The sequence below is a fragment of the Tachyglossus aculeatus genome, chromosome X4, assembly GCF_015852505.1.
Source record: "Tachyglossus aculeatus isolate mTacAcu1 chromosome X4, mTacAcu1.pri, whole genome shotgun sequence".
Taxonomy (NCBI): Eukaryota; Metazoa; Chordata; class Mammalia; order Monotremata; family Tachyglossidae; genus Tachyglossus; species Tachyglossus aculeatus.
Window position 1 is genome coordinate 59,501,085 of NC_052098.1, and position 18,137 is coordinate 59,519,221.

At 47.0% G+C, this 18,137-nt stretch overlaps 1 protein-coding gene across 1 annotated transcript in view; it reads left to right on the plus strand.

Moving 5' to 3' along the window:
• Window positions 1–3,720: 3,720 nt before the first annotated feature.
• LOC119948056 (glyoxylate reductase/hydroxypyruvate reductase-like) overlaps window positions 3,721–18,137 on the plus strand; it is a 31,980-nt gene continuing 17,563 nt past the window's right edge. The window contains exons 1-5 of the mRNA XM_038769895.1: window positions 3,721–3,824; window positions 13,298–13,428; window positions 15,940–16,012; window positions 16,233–16,349; window positions 17,798–17,886. Coding sequence (XP_038625823.1) covers window positions 3,736–3,824; window positions 13,298–13,428; window positions 15,940–16,012; window positions 16,233–16,349; window positions 17,798–17,886 — 499 coding nt within the window. The 5' untranslated portion in view covers window positions 3,721–3,735. The remainder of the gene's footprint in view (window positions 3,825–13,297; window positions 13,429–15,939; window positions 16,013–16,232; window positions 16,350–17,797; window positions 17,887–18,137) is intronic.

Here is an 18,137-nt window from a genome sequence, read left to right on the forward strand (position 1 = left end):
TGGGTAGGGACTGTCCCTATATGTTGCCAATTTGTACTTCCCAAGTGCTTAGTACGGTGCTCTGCACACAGTAAGCGCTCAATAAATACGATTGATGATGATGATGATGATGATAGTAAGCGCTTAACAAATGCCATCATTATTATTATTACGATTACAGTGCTCTGCAAGTGCTCAATAAATACGATTGAATGAATGAATGAATGACTGTGAGCCCCAGGTGGGAAAGGGATGGTGTCCAACCTGATTAGCTCGAATAATAATAACAATAATAATAATAATTACAGTATTTGTTAAGTACTTACTATGTGCCAGGCATTATACTAAGCGCTGGGGAGGATACCTCCTGTCTCTCCCCACTTCAGTCTAATACTTCACTCTGCTGCCCGGATTATCTTTCTACAGAAACGCTCTGGGCATGTCAGCTCCCTTCTCAAAAACCACCGTATCAAACAAAAACTCCTCACTATTGGCTTCAAGGCTGTCCATCACCTCGCCCCCTCCCACCTCACCTCCCTTTTCTCCTTCTACAGCCCAGCCCGCACACTCCACTCCTCTGCCGCTAAACTCTTCACTGGGCCTCGTCCTCGCCTGTCCCTCCGTCGACCCCCGGCCCACGACCTACCTCTGTCCTGGAACACCCTCCCTCCTCAAATCTGCCAAACAATCACACTTCCCCCCTTCAAAGCCCTACTGAAGGCTCACCTCCTCCAGGAGGCCTTCCCAGACTAAGCCCCCCTTTTCCGCTGCTCCCCCTCCCCTCCTCATTACCCCGCCTCGCTCCATTTGCTCTACCCTGTTCCCCCCTGACAGCACTTGTGTATATATGTACGTATTTATAATTCTATTTATTTAAATTAATGATGTGTATATATAATTCTATTTATTGATACTAATGCTATCGATGCCTGTTTACTTGTTTTGATGCCTGTCTCCCCCCTTCTAGACTGTGAGCCCATTGTGGGCAGGGATTGTCTCTATTTGTTGCTGAATTGTACTTGCCAAGCTCTTAGTACAGTGCTCTGCACACAGTAAGCGGTCAATAAATATGATTGATTGATTGAATGAATGAATGAATGAATGAATACAGCAAATAGGGTTGTGCATAGCCCCTGGCCCCCATAGGCCTCACAGTTTTGATCCCCATTTTACAGATGCAGTAGCTGAGGCCCAGAGAAGTGAAGCAACTTGCCCAAAGCCACACAGCAGACCAGTGGCGGGGCTGCGATTAGAACCCATGACCTTCTGACTTCCAGGCCTGCTCTGAGAAGCAGTGTGGCTCAGAGGAAAGAGCCCAGGCTTTGGAGGCAGCGGTCATGGGTTCAAATCCCGTCTCAGCCACTTGTCAGCTGTGTGACTTGGGGCAAGTCACTTCACTTCTCTGGGCCTCAGTTCCCTCATCTGTAAATGGGGATGAAGACTGTGAGCCCCCCATGGCACAACCTGATCACCTTGTAACCTTAGAGCTTAGAACAGTGTTCTGTAACCAGCGCTTAGAACAGTGTTTTGCACATAGTAAGCACTTAATACATGCCATTATTATTATTATTAATAATAATTCATTCATTCAATCGTATTTATGAAGCAGCATGGCTTAGCGAAAAGATCACAGGCCCGGGAGTCGGAGGACCTGGATTCTAATCCCGGCTCCTCCACTTGTCTGCTGTTTGACCTTGGGCAAGCCACTTAACTTCTCTGTGCCTCAGTTGCCTCATCTGTAAGATGGGGATTAAGACTGTGAGCCCCACGTGGGACAACCTGATTACCTTGTTTCTGCCCCAGCGCTTAGAACTGTGCTTGGCACATAGTGAGTGCTTAACAAATACCAACATTATTTCCACCTGTCTACTTGTTTTGTTTTGTTGTCTGCCTCCCCCTTCTAGACGGTGAGCCCGATGTTGGGCAGGGAACATCTCTATAGGTTGCCGACTTGTAATACTAATGACGTTAAGCGTTGAGAAGCAGCGTGGCTCAGTGGAAAGAGCCCGGGCTTTGGTGTCAGAGGTCATGGGTTCAAATCCCGGCTCTGCCAATTGCCAGCTGTGTGACTTTGGGCAAGTCACTTGACTTCTCTGCGCCTCAGTTACCTCGTCTATAAAATGGGGATTAAGACTGTGAACCCCCCGCGGGACAACCTGATCACCTTATAACCTCCCCAGTGCTTAGAACAGTGCTTTGCACACAGTAAGTGCTTAATAAATGCTATTATTACTATGTGCAAAGCAATCAATCAATCAATTGTATTTATTGAGCGCTTACTGTGTGCAGAGCACTGTACTAAGCGCTTGGGAAGTACAAGTCGGCAACATATAGAGATGGTCCCTACCCAACAGTGGGCTTACAGTCTAGAAGGGGGAGACAGAGAACAAAACCAAACATATTACCAAAATAAAATAAATAGAATAGATATGTACAAGTAAAATAGAGTAATAAATATGTACAAAATATGTACAAAATATGTACATAAATATGTACAAACATATATACATATATACAGGTGCTGTGGGGAAGGGAAGGAGGTAAGGCGGGGGGGATGGAGAGGGGGACGAGGGGGAGGAAGGAGGAAGGAGGAAGGAGGGGGCTCAGTCTGGGAAGGCCTCCTGGAGGAGGTGAGCTCTCAGTAGGCCTTTGAAGAGCTCTCAGTAGGGCCTTGAAGCACTGTTCTAAGTGCTGGGGGATACAAGGTAATCAGGTTGTCCCACATGGGGCTCATAGTCTTCATCCCCATTTTACAGATGAGGTAACTGAGGCCCTGAGAAGTGACTTGCCCAAAGTCACCCAGCTGCCAAGTGGCGGAGCGGCATTAGAACCCATGACCTCTGCCTGCCAAGCCCGGGCTCTTTCCACTGAGCCATGCTAGCGCTTAGTCCAGTGTTCTGCACACAGTAAGTGCTCAATAAATACGTTTGAATGAATGAATGAATGTTCACACAGTAAGTGCTCAATAAATGAGATTGAGTGAATGAATGAATGAATGAATACAAGCAAATAGGGTTAGGCATAGTCCCTGGCCCCCAAAGGCCTCACAGTTTTGATCCCCATTTTACAGATGCAGTAACTGAGGCCCAGAGAAATGAAGCAACTTGCCCAAAGCCACACAGCAGACAAGTTATTATTATTATTAGAACAGTGCTGGGCGCAGAGTGAGCGCTTAGCAGATAGCACCATGATTTTCCTGCGCTTAGAACAATCAATCAATCAATCAATCAATCGTATTTGTTGAGCGCTTACTGTGTGCAGAGCACTGTACTAAGCGCTTGGGAAGTACAAGTTGGCAATCAATCAATCGTATTTATTGAGCGCTTACTATTGAGAACAGTGCTTTGCACATAGTAAGCGCTTAATAAACACCATCATTATTCATCATCATCATCATCATCATCAATCGTATTTATTGAGCGCTTACTATGTGCAGAGCACCGTACTAAGCGCTTGGGAAGTGCAAATTATTAATTAATTTATTAATTATTAATGAATGAATGAATACCATTAAATACCAGGACCGAAAAAAAAAAAATCAGTGCTGGGGACGCCGGCCGGTGCGAGCTAAATTGCGCGGCCACCAGGGGGCGCCTCCGCCGTCTGTCCCGCGCGAGCCCCGCCCCGCCCGCGGGCGCAGGCGCACTGGCCGGCGGGGCGCGCTAGGGGGCGGGGCGACGGAGGGAAAAGGGGCGGGGCCGGGGTAGGCCACGCCCCCGGCCTTCGGCCTTCTTCTGCGCACGCGCGGGCCCGCGGATGGAGGCGGCGGCGGCGCGGGCCATGAAGGTGTTTGTGACCCGGAGGCTGCCCGCGGCAGGCAGGGCCGCGTTGATTCAGGCCGGAATGTAAGCGCATTTGGCCCTCTCCCCCCTTGCTAAACCCGGATCCTAGGACTAAACTCTCCCTACCGCTTATTATTATTATTATCATTGAGTATGGAAAGCGATCTGAATAATTTTTTTTGCAAATCACTGAAAGTTCACCGCCTCCAGTAGGCCTCCCATACTGCCCCCCCCATTTGCCTCTGCTCCTCCTCCCCTCCCTGCAGCACTCGTGTACAATGTACGTATTTATTATTATATTTATTTTATTACTCTATTTTACTTGTACATATCTATTCTATTTATTTTATTTTGTTCATATGTTTGGTTTTGTTCTCTGTCTCCCCCTTCTAGACTGCGACCCCCGGGCCCGAAATGCCCTCCCTCTGCCCATCCGCCAAGCTCGCTCTCTTCCTCCCTTCAAGGCCCTGTGAGAGCTCACCTCCTCCAGGAGGCCTTCCCAGACTGAGCCCCTTCCTTCCTCTCCCCCTCGTCCCCCTCTCCATCCCCCCCATCTTACCTCCTTCCCTTCCCCACAGCACCTGGATATATGTATATATGTTTGGACATATTTATTACTCTATTTTACTTGTGCATATCTATTCTATTTATTTTATCTTGTTAGTATGTTTGGTTTTGTCTCCCCCATTTAGACTGAGCCCACTGTTGGGTAGGGACTGTCTCTATATGTTGCCAATTTGGACTTCCCAAGCGCTTAGTACAGTGCTCTGCACACAGTAAGCGCTCAATACATACGATTGATGATGATGATATATATTACTCTATTTATTTTACTTGTACATATCTATTCTATTTATTTTATTTTGTTCATATGTTGGGTTTTGTTCTCTGTCTCCCCCTTCTAGACTGTGAGCCCACTGTTAGGTAGGGACTGTCTCTAAATGTTGCCAACTTGGACTTCCCAAGCGCTTAGTACAGTGCTCTACATAGAGTAAGCGCTCAGTAAATACGATTGAATGAATCCCCCCCCATACCTCCTTCCCCTCCCCACGGCACCTGTATATATGTTTGTACATATTTGTTACTCTATTTATTTTGTTTGTACATATTTATTCTATTTATTTTATTTTGTTCATATGTTTGGTTTTGTTGTCTGTCTCCCCTTTCTAGACTGTGAGCCCACTGTTGGGTAGGGACCGTCTCTATATGTTGCCAACTTGTACTTCCCAAGCGCTTAGTACAGTGCTCTGCATACAGTAAGCGCTCAATAAATACGATTGAATGAATCCCCCCCCTTACCTCCTTCCCCTCCCCAAGGCACCTGTATATATGTTTGTACATATTTATTACTCTATTTATTTTGTTTGTACATATTTATTCTATTTTATTTTGTTCATATGTTTGGTTTTGTTCTCTGTCTCCCCCTTCTAGACTGTGAGCCCACTGTTGGGTAGGGACCGTCTCTATATGTTGCCGACTTGGACTTCCCAAGCGCTTAGTACAGTGCTGTGCACACAGTAAGCGCTCAATAAATACGATTGATTGATTGCTCTCCCCCCCCGTCCTGCAGCACTTGTGTATAATGTACATATTTATTATTATATTTATTTCATTACTCTATTACTCTATTTTACTTGCACATCTCTATTCTATTTATTTTATTTTGTTAATATGTCTGGTTTTGTTCTTTGTCTCCCCCTTCTAGACTGTGAGCCCACTGTTGGGTAGGGACCGTCTCTATATGTCGCCAACTTGGACTTCCCAAGCGCTTAGTACAGTGCTCTGCACACAGTAAGCGCTCAATAAATACAATTGATAGATTGCTCTCCCCCCCACCCTGCAGCACTTGTGTATAATGTACATATTTATTATTATATTTATTTTATTACTCTATTTATTACTCTATTTTACTTATACATATCTATTCTATTTATTTTATTTTGTTAATATGTTTGGTTTTGTTCTCTGTCTCCCCCTTCTAGACTGTGAGCCCGCTGTTGGGTAGGGACCATCTCTCTATGTTGCTAACTTGTACTTCCCAAGCGCTTAGTACAGTGCTGTGCACACAGTAAGCGCTCAATATGATTGATTGATACAGTGCTCCGCGCCCCCCCCCCCCCCCCCCCCCAGTGACTGAAATGTCCTTGGGGTTGGCGCGGACTCGGCGAGCTCCATCTCCGTAGGTAATGGAAAGCCGCCCACCCCCTTTTTTATGGCATTTATAATAATAATAATAACAATGACAATGTGCAAATCAATCAATCAATCGTATTTATTGAGCGCTTACTGTGTGCAGAGCACTGTAATAAGCGCTTGGGAAGTACAAGTTGGCAACATATAGAGACGGTCCCTACCCAACAGTGGGCTCACAGTCTAAAAGGGGGAGACAGAACAAAACCAAACAAACAAAATAAAATAAATAGAATAGATATGTACAAGTAAAATAACTGTTCTAAGCGCTGAGGAGGTTACGAGGTGATCAGGTTGCCCCGCAGGGGGCTCACAGTCTTCATCCCCATTTTCCAGACGAGGGAACTGAGGCCCAGAGAAGTGACGTGACTTGCCCAAAGTCACCCAGCTGACAAGTGGCGGAGCCGGGATTTGAACCCATGACCTCTGACTCCAAAGCCCGGGCTCTTTCCACTGAGCCACTCTGCGGTAAATGAGGCACGGAGAAGTGAAGTGACTTGCCCTTCTGGACCGAAGCACCGGCTGACCCTTAGCGGGAGGCAGAAGGGCCTGGGTTCTAATCCCGCGTCCGCCCCTGGTCCGCTGGGCGACCCTGGGTAAGTCACTTCACTTCTCTGGGCCTCGGTTCCCTCTTTTGTAAAAGGAGGGTGAAGTCTGCGAGCCCCACGTGGGACAAGGACTGTGTCCAACACCATTATATACTTGATAACTTGTATAATAATAATAATAATAATAATAATGATGGCATTTGCTAAGTGCTTACTATGTGCTAAGCACTGTTCTATATACAACACTGTTCTATATACAAGGTAACTTGTATAATAATAATGATGGCATTTGCTAAGCGCTTACTATGTGCTAAGCACTGTTCTATACGCTGGGGGGGATACAAGGTGATCAGGTTGTCCCACGTGGAGCTCACAGTCTTAGTCCTCATTTTACAGATGAGACAACTGAGGCACAGAGAAGTTAAGCGACTTGCCCTAAATCACACAGCTGACAAGCGGCGGAGCGGGATTAGAACCCACGATCTCTGACTCCTGAGCCCGTGCTCTTTCCACTGAGCCACGCCGCTTCTTGTATCTCCCCCAGCGCTTAGGATAGTGCCTGGCACGTAGTAAGAGCTTAACAAATACTATTATCGTTATTATTACTGCCAAGAAACAAAACTTCCGCCTTGGACAGTTGCCCGGTGGAAATCCAACTAGGGGATAAAAAGCATCTAGAAGCGCAAATTACATAATTCGTCGCCTTCCCAAGCAGACTTTAGGTGAAAGGAGGAAAACATCATCTTTGTGACTCTCTGCACCTTAATTTTGCATCCCTTACACTTTTTTTTTGATATTTAAGCACTTACTATGTGCCAGTCAGTCGTATTTATTCTAATCCCAGCTCCACCACTTGTCAGCTGTGTGACTTTGGGCAAGTCACTTAACTTCTCTGTGCCTCAGTCACCTCATCTGTAAAATGGGGATTAAAACTGAGCCCCACATGGGACAGCCTAATTACCCTGCATGTACCCCAGTGCTCAGAACAGTGATTGGCACATAGTAAGCACTTAACAAATACCATCATTATTACTATTATTTATTGAATGCTTACTCAATGAAGAGCACTGTCCTAAGCAATTGGGAGAATACAGTAGACACATTCCCTGCCCACAACAAGTTTACAGTTTAGAGGGGGAGGCAGATATTACTATAAATAAATAAATTAGAGGTATATGCATAAGTGTTCTAAATGCTAGGGTAGATTCAAGGTAATCTGGTTGGGCCCAATCCATAATAATAATAATAATGGTATTTGTTAAATGCTTACTATGTACTAAGCATTGGGGCGGATACTAGCAAATCGAGTTGGACACAGTCCCTGTCCCACGTGGGGCTTAGAGTCTCAATCCCCATTTTACAGATGAAGGAACTAGAGAAGTGAACTGACTTACCCAAGGTCACACAGCAGACAAGCAGCAGAGCGGAATTAGAACCCATGACCTTCTAACTCCCAGGCCCGGGCTCTCTCCACAACACCATGCTGCTTACAAGGGGCTCATGGCCTTAATCTCCATTTTACAGATGAGGGAACTGAGGTACAGAGAAATGAATCAACTTGCCCAAGGTCACACAGCAGACAAGTGGCAGTGCTGGGATTAGAACTCAGGTCCTGCTGACGCCCAGGCCCATGCTCTATCCACTAGGCCACGCCGTTTCACTATATTGTTAAATTGTAATCAATCTGTCAGTCATATGGAGTGCTTACTGTGTGCAGAGCACTGTACTAAGCGTTTGGGAGAGTACAATAAAAACAGACACATTCCCTACCTGCGAGGAGTTTACAGCCTAGAAAGGGAGACAGATGATATAAATAAATTATGGATCTGGACATAAATGCTGTGGGACTGGGGGAGAGGATGAATAAAGGGAGCAAGTCAGGGTGATGCAGAAGGGAGTGGAGGAAAAGGAAATGAAGGCTTAGGCAGGGAAGGCCTCTGGGAGGAAATGTGCCTTTAATAAGGTTTTGAAGGTGGGGAGAGTAATTGTCTGTTGGATATGAAGAGGGAGGGTGTTCCAGGCCAGGGGCAGGACGTGGGCGTGAAATAGATGAGATCAAGATACAGTGAGTAGGACATTAAAGGAGCAAAGTGTGCAGGGTGGGTTGTAGTAAGAGAGTAGTGAGGTGACGTAGGAGGGGGCAAGGTGATGGAGTGCTTTGAAGCCATTTGGTGAGAAGTTTCTGTTTGATGCGGAGGTGAATGGGCAGCCACTGGAGTTTCTTGAAGAGGGGGGAAACATGGCCTGGATGTTTTTGTAGAAAAGTGATTCGGGCAGCACAGTGAAGTATGGACCGGAGTGGGGAGAGACGGGAGGCTGGGAGGTCAGCAAGGAGGCTGATACGGTAATGAAGCCAGGATAGGATAAGTGCTTGGATGAATGCGGTAGCAGTTTGGATGGAGAGGAAAGGACGGAAAGCAGCCACGTTTTGGAGGTCGAGCCGACAGGATTTAGTGCCTGAATGTGTGGGTTGAATGAGAGAGAGGAGTCAAAGGTAATGCCAAGGTTAATGGGCTTGTGAGGAATAGGAAAGGCAGGGTTTGGGTGAGAAGATAAGGAGTTCTGTTTTGGACTTGTAAAGTTTGAGGTGCCGGAAGGACATCCAAGCAGAGATGTCTTGAAGGCAGTAGAAAATGCCAGACTGCAGAGAAGGAGAGAGATCAGGGCTGGAGATGGAGATTTGGGAATCTAGTTGTAGCCATGGGAGCGGGTGTAGACGGAAAATAGAAGGGGACCCAGAACGGAACCTTGAGGGACCCCCACGTTTAGGGGGTGGGAGGCATTCATTCATTCAGTCGTATTTATTGAGCCCTTACTGTGTGCCGAGCACTGTACTAATCAATCAATCGTATTTATTGAGCGCTTACTGTGTGCCGAGCACTGTACTAAGCGCTTGGGCAGTACAAGTTGGCAACGTACAGAGACGGCCCCTACCCAACAACGGGCTCAGAGCCTAGAAGGAGGAGGAGCCCGCCAAAGAGACCGAGAGTGAGCGGCCGGAGAGATCGGAGGACAAGCAGGAGAGAGCAGCGTCAGTGAAGCCGAGGTTGGATAACGCTTCCAGGAGAAGGAGGGGGCCGACGGCGTCCAAGGCAGCCGAGAGGTCGAGGAGGATCAGGATGGAGCAGAGGCCGTTAAGCGCTCAATAAATACGATTGATGATCTGGCCAGAAGGAGATCATCGGTGACCTTTGAGAGGGCGGTTTCTGTGGAGTGAAGGGGGTGGAAGCCAGATCGAAGCGGGTGGAGGAGAGAATTGGAGGAGAGGAACTTGAGACAGTGGGTGTAGACAAGTCGCTCAAGGAATACTTTCTCTAGCGCTTAGTACGGTGCCCCGCACACAGTGAGCACTCAATAAATATGATCGATTGACGTGGCGGAGTCACTAGGCCATGCCGCTTGGAGTTACGCTCCATTACCGTGTCCCTCAAGGTGTCTGCAGTTTCCAGAGGGAATGATTAATGAGCAATAACCTGACTGAATGTACCATGCACCAAGGACAGAGTCCAAACGTAAGCGCAAAGAAGAAGGACTACTTGGTTGAAGCCTTTTTACTAAATGTTCTGAGCCAAAGTGCCGAAAGCTTGGTCCCATTGTCTCCGCTGGTGGAGACACGCATTCATTCATTCATTCGATTCAATCGTATTTATTGAGCGCCTACTGCGTGGCCTAGTGGAAAGAGTCCAGGCCTTGGAGTCAGAGGACCTGGGTTCTAATCCCGGTTCTGCCAGTTGCTTGCTGTGCGACCTTGGGGAAGTCACTTCTCTGTGCCTCAGGATCCTCATCTGTAAAATGGGGATTCAGTGCCTGTTTTCCCACCTACTTAGGCCGTGTGGAACCTGAGTCAGTCATTCATTCAATCGTATTTCTTGAGCACTTACTGTGTGCAGAGCGCTGTACTAAGCGCTTGGGGAGTACAAGCCTGATGAACTTGTATGTGCCCCAGTGCTTAGTACAGTGCTTGACACATAGTACGTGCCTAACAGATACCACAAATGCGGGATTTAGAAACCACATCCATACAGCGCGCAAACCCCTCTTGTTTAGTTCGACTACTGCATTTCTGTTCAGTTTAAAGGTTGGTTGTAAAACTCTGGGCAAAAGGAGCATTTGAGTGAGGGCTTTGGTAAATATGCTTTATGAACTGCATAATAATAGAGTTGTCTTTCAGTCTGAAGGTGAACTTTAATCCATGAGAGTGTCTGGAATAATCTCTTGCACACTTTATCCATGAAGCCACAGCCATGCACCTTTTCTAGCCGTTTGATGGAATACGGCTCAAACTCCAATCAATCAATAATTTTTATTGAGCACTTACGGTGTATACAGCATTGTACTGAGCTCTTGGGAGAGCACCTTGTAGTAGAGTGGGTAGACACGATCCTTTTATTCATTCATTCAGTGTGTTTATTAAGCGTTTACTGTGTGCAAAGCACTGTACTAAGCGCTTGGGAGAGTACAGTATGACAGCAGACACATTCCTGCCCACAATGAACTCACAGTCTAGAGGGGGAGACAGACGTTGAAGTAAATTACAGCTGAGAAAACGGCAGAGATAAGAATATGTACATTAATGGGTGAGCATAATAATAATAATGATGGTATTTATTAAGTACTATGTGCAAAGCACTGTTCTAAGCGCTGGGGAGGTTACAAGGTGATCAGGTTGTCCCATGGGGGGCTCACAGTCTTAATCCCCATTTTACAGATGAGGGAACGGAGGCCCAGAGAAGTGACTTGCCCAAAGTCACACAGCTGACAATTGGCGGAGCCGGGATTTGAACCCGTGACTCCAAAGCCAGTGAGCCACGCTGCCTGGAACCCAATCCAGTGCATAGGTGACGCAGGGGGAAGGGCTGGAAGGGGAAATGAGGGCTTAATCAGAAAAGGCCTCTTGGAGGAGGTGGGATTTTAGGAGAGTTCGGAAGGCAGGGAGGGCGGAGGACTGGAAAGTTGTGCACTCGAGTGGTAGATTTTTGGTTTGACCATGATGTGGGACGGGGACTATCGTCCAATTTGATGATCTTATATCTACCCCAGCGCTTAATACCACAGTTATTATTCCTATTGTTGTGGTTTGGGCTGAGCCGAGTCATCCAGACATTCTCACCTGGTCCCCCCTATATTGATGCCCGCCTCCCCTGCTCCGTACTGTAAGCTTGTTGGGGGCAAGAAACGTGTCTGTTTATTGTTGCATTGTTCTCTCCCAAGTGCTTAGTAGAGTGCTCTGCACACAGCAAGTGTGCAGTAAATGCAATTAAATGACTGACTAATAGCTCTGAGACCATTTGGGGAGTGCCGGGAACCGCTGGTTGTCCCCCCCGCCGGGCGTACTGAATTTGAGATCTGTTACACACATGGCATTTCAGGGGGGCTGCGAGAAAGCCACGGACTCAGCCAGTAGGGAGCCGCGATTGAGCCCAGGCTTGGGAGTCAGAAGGACCTGGGTTCTAATCCTGACTCCGCCACACATCTGCTGTGTGACCTTTGGCGAGTCACCTCACTTCTCTGGGCCTCAGTTACCTCATCTGCAAAACGGGGATTTAGACCGTGAGCCCCATGCAGGGCCTGTGTCCAACCTGATTACCTTGCATCTGCCCCGGCACTTAGAACAGTGATTGGCACGTGGTAAGTGCTTAGCAAGTACCATAATAATAATATGCACTGGGGAGGCTGCTCACTGAGCCCTTGTCGTGGGCTATTTGTCTGCAATTCTCCATCATGATCTGATCGCGCCCCTTCATTGCATATTAATATTGCTTAATAATTATTATTATGGCATTTGTTAAGCGCTTACTATGTGCCAGACAAGTAACTAGGCGCTGGGGTGGATACAAGCAAATTGGCTTGGACACAGTCCCTGTCCCACATGGGGTGCTCAGTCTCAATCCCATTTTACAGGTGAGGTCACTGAGGTACAGTGAAGTGACTTGCCCAAGGTCACACAGCAGACAAGCGGCGGAGCCGGGATTAGAGCCCAAGAACTAATAAGAACTTTATAAAGATGTAAAGTACTCAGGTTACTGTACATCGTGCATTGAGTATTGTACATTGAGCTCCTTGTGTCTGGGATCTATTCTATTTATTTTATTTTGTTAGTATGTTTGGTTTTGTTCTCTGTCTCCCTCTTTTAGACTGTGAGCCCACTGTTGGGTAGGGACTGTCTCTCTATGTTGCCAACTTGTACTTCCCAAGCGCTTAGTACAGTGCTCTGCACACAGTAAGCGCTCAGTAAATACGATTGATTGATTGATTGATTGGGATCACGTCCACCAACTCTGTTCGTTCATTCATTAAGCGCTTACTGTGTGCAGAGCACTGTACTGAACACTCGGGAAAGAACAATACAACAATAAGCAGCGACAATCTCCCTGCCCACAAAGAGCTCACAATCTAGCACAGTCAAGTGCTTAGTACAGTGCTCTGCACACCGTAAGCGCTCAATCAGTACGACTGAAGCAATTAAGTTCATATTATGACTTGAGGATTATTTCACACGTAACCGAAGCTGACCGAAAGCCATATTTTAAGTAGCCGAGTGTTCCAAGGAGCGTTTGAATTTTTAAATTGTGCGAGTCTGTACAAAAATCAGTTCACTGTAGGTATCCTAGGAGCTTTTTTGTTGTTGTTGGCTAATGGGTTAGGTATTTTTTTTTCGAGTGATTCTTTAAGGTCAGGGTGATGTAGGGGCATGTTAATTCCTGCTTTATTGGGAAGCCCAGATGTTCTTATCCAGTGCTGATGTGTCACCCCTACTTTGTGCTTAGTGCAACTGTGACTCTTCTTCATCTCCTTCAGCTGCAGTGTTGAACAGTGGGATTCCGACGAGCCTATTCCTGAGGAAGAATTGCTGAAAGGAGTCACGGGAGCGCATGGCCTGCTCTGTCTTTTGTCTGAAAAGATTGACAAAAAAGTCCTTGATGCCGCAGGTGTGTAGGCGGGGATCCAGGAGAACCGACTTTTCATTTGGGGCTCGGGGGTGACATGAGGGGGGGCGGGAAGAGGGCGAAGGGAATTTGATTTCAATTCAGTAGTGTTTAATTGAGTGCCTACTGGGTGTGGAGCACTGTAGTAGGTACTATTTTTATTAATGGTATTTGTTAAGCGCTTACTGCGTGCCAGACACTGTACTAAGCACTGGGGTAGATAGGAGTTGATCAAGTTGGACACAGTCTGTGTCCCACATGGGGTTCACAACCCATTGTACGGATGATGTAAGTGAGGCTTGGAGATGTTAAGTGACTTATCCAAGGTCACAGAGCAGGCCGGTGACAGAGCCACGATTCGAACCTGGGTCCTTTCTGACTTCCAGGGCCGTGCTCTATCCACTAGGCCACGCCGTTTCTGTACTGGGAGAAGTAAAGGAGCCGGGCCCTGCCCTCAAGGGGAGAAAGGCAGGCATAAATAGTGGACAGTCAGGGGAAGGAGAATGAAAAACATAGATGCAAAAGGATGGAAGAGCGAATGAATGAATGGGGTGAGAAAATCAGTATGTCCTGAAGTGTGGCTCTCTGGGTGACATATCCAGGGGTGGTAGAAATTAATAATTGTGGTATTTGTTAAACTCTTGCTATATGCCACGCACTGAACTACTAAGAGCCGGAGTAGACACACAATAATCAGGCCCCACATGGGACTCACAGTCTAAGTAGGATGGAGAACAGGGATTGAACCCCCATTTTGCAGCTGAGGGAACTGAGGCCCAGAGAAGTGAAGTGACACAGCAGGTCACACGGCAGACAAGCGGCAGAGCCGGGATTAGAACCCAGGTCCGCGCTCTTTCCACCAGATCACGCTGCTTCTCCGTTAGTTGGGGAGGGCCTCCGAGAGGCGGCGGCTTTTCAGGAGGACTTTGAAGGATGGGGAGGGAGGTGGTCTGGCAGCACTGAAGGCAGAAGGAGACCCAGGCGGGATGAAAGGGTCGGGAGAATAGCGAGTAAATCCCAGCTTGGGAGGAGGGAGGGCGCGAGCTGAAGAGCGTGGAGGGCTGGAGGTGCAGAGAGGGGCAAAGGGGAGAAAGCAAAGAGATCGAAGGGGAAGGAGAGGAAGGAGAGGGAGTATTTCCCCTCCGCTGTGAGCCATCCCCTTCCTCAGCCGCCAGCGGCAGCCAGGCAGCGGGGGCCCGAGGACCGGCCTGGGGGAGACCAGCTGAGCTCTCTGGGCAGTGGCCGCCGGCCACCGGCACGGCGGCCGTGTGGCCCGTTGGGACTTCACCCCTTCAGAGTCTCAGGTGATGGAGGTGTAGTTCCAGAGATTTATATTCTCAATGGGCTAGTGTGAGTAGCTCTAGTTTTTCCTTCATACTTTGATAACCGGACTGTGGAAAGCACTGAGAAGGATAAACCCTAATCTTTTCACCGCTCAGCTCGGTCTTCCAAGAGGCGGGTCACGGCAGATTGGCGGCGTGCCGCGGAGCCTGAATCCTGCCACTCCACTTGTGCGTCCCGGGGCTCATTCAGTCGTTCTGAAGCTCGTGCAAGTTGAGAAAGCCGCACGTGAGACAGGGACCGTCTCTAACCGTATTATCTTAACTCTACCCCGGTGCTTAGTACAGCGTCTGGCACATAGTAAGCACTTAGTGGGAGAAGCAGCGTGGCTCAGTGGAAAGAGCCCGGGCTTGGGAGTCAGAGGTCATGGGTTCTAATCCCGTCTCCGCCACTTGTCTGCTGTGGGACCTCGGGCAAGTCAACTTCTCTGTGCCTCAGTTACCTCATCTGTAAAATGGGGATGAAGCCTGGAAGCCCGTACTTCCCAAGCGCTAATTTGTACTTCCCAAGCGCTTAGTACAGTGCTCTGCACACAGTAAGCGCTCGATAAATACGATTGATAATGATGATGACAACCTCTTTACCTTGTATTCCCCCCAGCGCTTAGAACAGTGCTTTGCACATAGTAAGCACTTAACAAATACCAACATTATTATTATTATTACCTTAAGGAGAGAGAGGGAGAGAGAGAGAGCTCTCCATGAAATCCCCATTCTTTATGTCTCTGTGAGCTTGGTTTCTCTGAGAAGGTCGGGAAAAGAATTCCCTCACCATCCTTACTAAATATTGGACTAATGGGCTGTTATTGCAGGGGAAAGTTTCTCTTTTCGGTCCCAGCCATGTGCTTCTATTTGTCTTGACAGGTTTTAAGAAATGTAGCGTGTGCTAATCAAGATAAGGCAGAGGTTCTGTTCTCAGATACGTCCCAGATTTATCTAGACTCTTCTCTTCGTACCTTTGGAGCCTCAATTTTTCCATCAGCAAAATGGGTAGTAATGATATTAGTTTGCCACTGTTCAGCCATTGTTTGTTGAAACTTTTTTTTCGTAAATGAAAAGGACCGTAAAAATATTTAGCACCACCAAACAGCGGGTATCATGGGGATTAGTGTTTAAAGCGCTTTCTATTCCACAGGGAAAATTTCACCCTAATTGTTTTCTTTATACTAAACAGGATCAAATCTTAAAGTAATCAGCACCCTTTCCGCGGGAGTTGACCATCTCGAACTGGATGAAATTAAAAAACGGTAAATAAGGCACTTTGGATAGACCTTTGGAAATTTTTCTAATGACTTCGTTTAAGGTGGGGTTGCCAGAGTGGAAAGGAGGGTTCCTTCTGACTCTTTCAGTAAAAAGATAGTCAAAAGCGGTGACAGGATGGAGAATAATGATAACGAGAATTTCATCGCACTAAAATTAAGCTGGTGTGCTGTATCTTAATACTAAAGTTTTATATTTCAATTACAGTGGGATCCGGGTGGGTTACACCCCAGATGTACTGACTGATGCCACTGCTGAACTCACAGTAGCCCTACTTCTCACCACATGTCGCAGACTGCCAGAATCCATTCAAGAAGTGAAGAAGTGAGTTGTTCTTGGTAATTTGAATGCAACCTAACTTCTGCTTTTCATTGCCCCATGCCATCCAAGAAACCGAATCTCTTTCAGATGTGTATTGTCAATCAGTAGAGTATCTTTTGAGCGCCAGATGTGTACAGAGCTGTAGTCTAAGCGCTTTGGAGAGTACAACAGAAGCAGGCGCTTTCAATCTAGTAGGGGAGACAGGAAGACATAAATTATTTACAGGCAAAGGAAGAACGAGGATACATCTTGGTAATGTGAATGTGGAAAGATGAAAATAGTTGAATAGTAACTAGGGACTGTGTCCACCAACTCTATTGTATTGTACTCTCCCAAGTACTTCGTACAGTGCTTTGCACACAGTAAACACTCAATAAGTGCGGTTGATTGACGGAGTTGATTTATGTCAATATATACCACCACTAGAAGTCTCATACGTTTGCGGAAGTGTTGAGGATGGGTGCGGATACGTAATTGGTAAGGGTGTGATGGGGCGAGTTCATTCGGGAAGGCTTCCTGGAGGTGGGATTTAAGGAGGGCTTTGACTGTGGGAGGACAGTGGGCCGGGAGATTTGGAGGGAGAGGGAAGGTCCGGGCAGTGGGATGGAGAGCGAGATGCGGTAAGATGAGGTTGGGAGGAGCAAAGAGCCTGAAGTCAAGTGTAGCTGATGGAAAGCATTGAAACTGAAAGCAAGAGCTCCTGCTTAATGTGGAGTCAAATGGGAAGCCACTGGAGGTTTTTTGAGGGGAGCCTTCACAAAGCCTGAGTGAGGCATCGGGGTCTCACATGATTGAAAGTTCTTGGTTGACTTCAAGTAATAATAATAACGATGGTATTTGTTAAGCGCTTACTAACGTGCCAAGCACTGTTCTAAGTATTGGATCATATCCGTTTCTTCCAACCCCCCTCTTTTGCAAACACAGCCACTGAAGGGAAATTACTGTTGGCGTTAACCCTGTGAAGCCATTAACAATTCCCCTTCCCTTTTAATCCCCAAACTGAGTGTTACAGCTTTGATCAGCTGTGAATCCCTAAGTGGTTTTGCAAAGGTGATGGTTCCCTTGCAGTCAGTCAGTGGTGTTTATTGAGTGCTTACTATATGCGGAGCACCTTGCTAAGCACTTAGGAGAGAACAGTACAAGAGTTAACCCGCAACAAGCGTACGGTCTAGAAGATGAACTTAAAGTAGGACAGGGACTGGGTTTAGCCAAAAAAACTAAACTCCAGTATTCTTAGAACAGTGCAGTGCAGCACATGGAAACGCAATTATCAGTGATCATTGATGTTAGCGTGTTTTTTTCCCAGGGGAGGGAAAGCAGGTGGAATCTCTGCTCCCATTTAATCCCCTCGTCAGGTCACGATATATTTGCCATCATAATTTGTCATGCTCTCATTTGAGGTGAAACTTTGAGCCCTAACTACAATATTGCTGTTGCATCTCTTTTCGTAGTGGTGGCTGGACCACGTGGAAGCCACTTTGGATGTGTGGCTATGGTCTTACCGGGAGCACCGTTGGAGTGATAGGATTGGGAAGGATAGGTAACTGATTTTTCTGTATTTACTTCCTAGAGCTGGTCAGAGATGCCCGCTAACGTGTTGAACTGAGAATTGCTCACTCCCGTATATGGTACAGAATCACACTTGGTTTGCGGTGGTAGCCATGATATTTTATTTGTAAACATCCTCCCAAGTGTACTTTCATTGGGAAAATTCGTAAGATATAGGCAGCAGCCTCTCAGAAAATACTGCATGGAGAAGAACTCGCTAAAAGTAGCGTCCTGGGGTTGAGA